At 37.1% G+C, this 5,953-nt stretch overlaps 1 protein-coding gene across 1 annotated transcript; it reads right to left on the bottom strand.

The window, feature by feature from the left end:
- Window positions 1-647: 647 nt before the first annotated feature.
- Window positions 648-1,748, bottom strand: LOC147003964 (vomeronasal type-1 receptor 90-like). Its single transcript, XM_085839673.1, has one exon. The coding sequence runs from the start codon at window positions 1,742-1,744 to the stop codon at window positions 836-838; it is 909 nt and encodes a 302-aa protein (XP_085695799.1). The 5' UTR covers window positions 1,745-1,748; the 3' UTR covers window positions 648-835.
- Between the last annotated feature and the right edge of the window lie 4,205 nt (window positions 1,749-5,953).

Here is a 5,953-nt window from a genome sequence, read left to right as displayed (position 1 = left end):
TCTTATTAAGTACTTAATCCTTTTTTGTTTGGTTGGTTCTTTTTTTGTTTGTTTGTTTGTTTGTTTTTGTTTTTCGAGACAGGATTTCTCTGTATAGCCCTGGCTGTCCTGGAACTAACTTTGTAGTCCAGGCTGGCCTCAAACTCAGAAATCTGCCTGCCTCTGCCTCCCAAGTGCTGGGATTAATGGTGTGCACCACCAAGCCTGGCTAAGTACTTAATCCTTAATGAGTAGTAAAACTGGAAACTTTAAACTCATTACTATTATGAAACCATAGAAATTAAAGCTAGGAACCAGAGATAAAGCTACAATCAATTATTTATAATATTCTTGATCATTTAGAGTAAATTAAAATATATTTTTTAAAAAAATCTTTTAAAACTTACTAGCAGCAAGGATAATCTTTTGAGTAACATCGGAATCAAGGGAATGTTTATGATAAAGAGCGAAAGGAGGGAACTAAGGGAAATCCTGTGGAAATATGAATTTATGTTGTACAATAAACTTAAGAGGCATATACTACTTGTTAGCAGAAATGTCAAAAGAATGAATAGGCATAATACTACAAATTCTATTTAAATCATATAAAGAATCTTGCTTTGTGCTTGAACTATTAAACAGTTTAAGAAAACTCTGTTTCTTAGGGAAAAAATTACTGGTGCTGCACCAGCATGCACCTTACAAACATCTGTACCTACAGATCCAGAGGATCGCATGAGTTCTTCTCACCTCTGTGAATACCAGGAATGCACACATGCATACATGCCAGTCCAAAACTGATACATACAAATAAAATAAACAAATTGATTTTTAAATGAGAGGAAAATTACACTTTTTAAAAAATCTGGTGGCATAATTTTTGCATATATTTTAGCATCATGCTTATTCGCTTATCAGAACTGATTTGTACCAATGGAGTAATTGTGGGATAGGCATTCATCACAAATTTCTGAACAGTCAGGATGACTGGGTCATACATCCATAACAGGACTGAGGAGGATGAGATGATGAAGTCCACCCAGTACATGACCACAAAGAAGACCACCAGCAGCAAGATGGTCTGGGTGGCCCTTTTCTCAGGGGAGGCTCTCAGATGGCTGATGCTATGAAGATGCTTGCATTGCCTCTGATGTCTGAACAAGATAATCACCATGTATGTACTTGTGATCAGCATGACTCCTACAAGAAATACATCTCTTAAGGTTGTCATGGTTAAAATCAGTCCCCTGATAATGTAGTTCATGGGGAAGACTGAACAGTATTTAGTCACCTTCAACTGGTTGGTCTCACTCACGTTGGTATAAGCACCAGCATAGATGATCCGGTTAATGCTGAATGACAAATTGAAAGACCAAAAGTAGAAGAAAGAAGAGATCATGTATTTTTTTAGTTTATGTTTAAATTTTGCCAAAAGAGAGGTATTGGGACTGATCATCACAGCCTGGAACACACTCAGGAGGCAGGTGATGCAGATAGAGAGGCCTCTCATCACTCTGTTAATGTAAGCAGTTGCCTTACATATGAAGTCATTGACAATGTTCAATGACCCAAGTAAATCTGTAAGCCAAACATTCCCTCCAGTGAGAAACATCATTATGTGAATGAAGGTCAATTGACAGGAGATCAAGTCCATGGGCTTAGATCTGTGACACAGGATTATCATAGTGTAGAAAAAAAGAAGAAATATATTGGCCATAGCTCCAAGCCCAGCTTGGAAATAAAGGATATTATTTAATGAAAACATAATCAGGAAGTGTATTCATCCTAAGCACATAGAGGAAGCATATTTCAAATATCTGAAAAAAAATATTAGATACATCAAACTTACGATTCTCTGGTTAGTATATCTATATCATTACTCTTTTTTAGATACTTATTATTTTTTAATTGGATATTTTATTTACTTACATTTCAAATGTTATCCCCTATTCAGTTTCCCCTCCGGGACCCCCTATTCCATCCTCCCTCTCCCTGCTTATATGAGGGTGTTCCTCGACCCACTCACCAACTCCCACCTCCTGGCTTTGGCATTCCCTACATTGAGGCATCGATTAGCTACATATTCTTGATTACTGTCTCTAACTTTTGATGTTCCATGAAGAGATGGAGCTGGGAGCCTCCTGTAAAAGAGAACATGTGATGCTAAGACACATACAAATTTCAACACATTATGACAAAGAAGAACTCACCAATGATGACCAGATAGTGATTCTGTTTTAGCGTTACTGTTTTAAAAGACGTTACTTCTCATGAGAGAAAAACAATGTTCCCAGTGCTATTTTACATCATCAGCAACCACAGACTTTTTATAATTTATTGCAACAGTCTTACCTTTGATGCCTATGTTAGTTATTTGTCCTGGTTGCCCGTGTCATTATTTTATCAAATTAATCCAGTACAACAAGACCAGCTTGTAATAGAGAAAGAGAAAACTACTACACTTACACAGATTCTTGTGTAAAAAGAGGGCATACAATTATACTTTCAAGTTCACTATTATATTTACATATATAATATAATGGATGCATGTATGTATGGAAATAACACAGTAGTTAGTGATGAGTTCAACTAAAACCTCTCCAGGAGTATAAAGCCTTATGTCATACATTTTGCATTTACATCGTTTTTGCTAAGTCTAGAAAAGGAATCAGTTCATTCCAATTGCCAGAGCCAAAATTCTCATTCTTCCACTGACATAAGCTGACAGTAGCTGCACTGTGATGTTCTGTATTCAAAAGCTCCAGGACAGGAGCGGAAGAGATAGCCCAGTGTGAAGAGCACTTTTTGCTCTTGCACAGGACCTGGGTTTGTTTTCCCAGCAATGACCTGGTGGCCCATTACTATCTATCACTCTAGTTCCAGGGCATCCATTCTCTTCTGATTCAGGCATGTGAGTGGTGCATAAACATACATGCAAGAAACACACACACACACACACACAAACACACACACACACACACACACATATATATATATATATATATATATATATATATATATATATATATACATTAAAAGCTCCAGGATAATATTTAATTCAAGTGTTGGTCTCCAAACTCTAAGAACTGTAAGTCAATTCAAAGTTTAAATTTGCAAATGGTCAAACCATATATGTATAATCATTCATTATTAATTATACATGTACAATTTATAAATATGTGACATGTATCATATATGAGCCTTATAAAAATGATATCAAAGTAGCTGGAGAAACGGCTCAGTGGTTAAGAGCATTGACTGCTCTTTGAGAGGTCCTGAGTTCAATTCCCAGCAACCAAAACGTGACTCACAACCATCTGCAATAGGATCCGATGCCCTCTTTTGGTGTATCTGAAGACCGCAACAAAGTCTTATTTATATATGTTTATAAAATAAGATAAAATGAATCTTTTTTTAAAAAATGATAACATAATGAGATAAAAGAGGGTAATCTAAAATGATTTTTTTTCTTATCCCAAAGTTTTGCAATTCACCTTTCTACTTCAGTCCACTGCTTTACAAATGCTTATCACACACAGGAAGTGATGCATCTTCTAATTCACCAAGTGGCATCTTTCTCTGGGGTTCACTGCACCAGAAAAAGACTAGAGTTGCAATGGATGCACACTGAGTTGTTAACATATGCATGCACTTAGAAAAGTCATTTGTTTTATTTGATAAAAGTTTGTAATGCTAGGGTCAATCTAAGTATGATGCACATTCTAGGAACACTCTTAACTGAGACCTACAAGTCCTCAAGCTCTGACTGTTCTTTGCTCATTTGTTTTGTGCTGATGCAGCTTGACCTTGCTATATAGCCCAGGATGTTCACAAATTTATGTTTCTTTTACTTCGGCCTCATGAGTGCTGAAGCTATTGGTGTTCATGCCAATCTGAGTCTTTTAATTTAAATTAGAAATGTTCAGCAGATATTTTTATTTGATGACAGTGAAAGTTCCATAACTGAAGAATCACAAAATTTATACCAATATAATGTTAATCAGGAAGTTATAGAATAAAAGAAAGGTCACAGATCCAGTCTACAAAACAATAGAGTGCCAAGAAGAATCGGACACACTGTGACACATTGAACACTCACTAACCTTGCAGTCTGTAGTAGTGTTCAGGTATGGGCTGCTCAGGCCAATGTGAAAACACTGGAGCAGGTTCAGAGGAGACACTGGAAGTATAGTTGTCACGGTTACCGGCTTTCCCATTAGTGTAGGTTGTAAAATTTAGTTGTAGGTAATAAAACCTAAAGTGTGCCCATCAACATTGGTAATAGTGAAGAAGCCATCATTATTAAATTGACCCAGACCAAAAGATTAAGCACCCTGAAAGCATCTGTCTGAAGAGACTGAAAGAAAAGAGACCAAGAGCTTCTCACTCCATAGCACTACATTCTTCCTAGAAAAACCATTTCACCTCTTCATTATATCAGTATTTAATTTTAGAACAGTTTTGTTTGATCAATTTCTGGTGATCTTTGCCTTCTGCTTTGTGGAGATTTAATAAGTCAAGGAAAATACAAATATACTACATCAAAGGTTTCATTACCAATTTAAGATTTACCATATTTAGTGAGTAATAACCAAAAAGCTCTATGCCTGCTCACAGAGAACCTGAAGTGAGTATGTGACTTTCAAGTGAGAAAAATAGATGATGTTGGCTGATGTGCTGTCCACTGTCAGCAGCAAGAATAAGTCTTTAGAAGTTTCAGGAGATGAAGCCCTTAGCCACCAAAGCTAGTTCCATGGGATCTTTCTAAAATATATAGACAGCATGAATAAATCCTGATCACCTATTAATTATGTATAAATTCATAGCTATTACATGATCATCTTAAATACCTTAAATGTATGAATTATGCTTTGAAAATTGAGTTTAGTGCAGGTGTACCTGAAAGTACAAGAAGTTGACTAGAATAATACATTCTCACAGTTACAAGCCTGTTCCCTGAGATTAGGCAGCAGCAGTAGGAGTGTTCCTGCAGAGACTGTTGGGAAGCAATCGCACTAGGAGCTTCATCACAAGTTGCATACTGTGAGTTTGGGAAAGATATGAAAATATTCACTGGATAGTGTGTGTGTGTGTGTGTGTGTGTGTGTGTGTGTGTGCATGTGAGTGTTTTTGTGACATTATTGGAGTACTAGGCCTAAGAATAGAGGAATAGAATACTGTATGCCAGTGCTGCTACCATGAATAAGTATTAATCAGTTGAGTGAAAAACTGAGTTATATAAAATATTTTTGTTAAATAAAGTAATTATTAAGAAAAATAGAGAGTGTGTCATCTGTTTTCTGGTTGTCTTCATCAGCTCTTGGGCTCTTGCTAGGGTACTACTGCAGACTTGTTCACGTAAATTATTCAAACAAACTGAAAATTCTGAAATGCTTGTTAGCATAAACTCGTATTTATATAAGTTGTTTTTTGAGGTGAGTGTTGATACTCTTTGACCTGTGACTTAAGAAAGTTATTGGCGAGGGAAGCAGAAACCGGCCTGAGTAGGACCACAGGCCTCATCCGGCTGGATCAGCGCCGGGGTAGCGGGAGCGCAGGGTTGCCTGACACCCGCCAGCTACCCACAACCCCCGCCGCAAGATTTTGGGACTGCTGGATCTTTTTTTTTTTTTTTTTTTTTTTGGTTTTTCTTTTTTTTTTTAATTTTTAATATTTTTATTACATATTTTCCTCAATTACATTTCCAATGCTATCCCAAAAGTCCCCCATAGCGCCCCCCACTTCCCTACCCACCCATTCCCATTCTTTTGGCCCTGGCATTCCCCTATATTGGGGCATATAAAGTTTGCAAGTCCAATGGGCCTCTCTTTCCATTGATGGCCGACTAGGCCATCTTTCCATAGATATGCCGCTAGAGACAAGAGCTCCGGGGTTCTGGTTAGTACATCATGTTGTTCCAACATAGGGTTGCAGATCCCTTTAGCTCCTTGGTTACTTTCTCTAGCTTCTCCAT

Source organism: Mus caroli, unplaced genomic scaffold (assembly GCF_978045245.1).
Source record: "Mus caroli unplaced genomic scaffold, Mus_caroli_1 scaffold_7, whole genome shotgun sequence".
In the NCBI taxonomy this organism is placed as follows: Eukaryota; Metazoa; Chordata; class Mammalia; order Rodentia; family Muridae; genus Mus; species Mus caroli.
This window is presented reverse-complemented; position numbering and strand designations above follow the sequence as displayed.

Excerpts from the sequence above, each read along its gene's own strand:
- LOC147003964 (XM_085839673.1), bottom strand. The coding sequence starts at position 1,744 with ATGTTTTCATTAAATAATATCCTTTATTTCCAAGCTGGGCTTGGAGCT.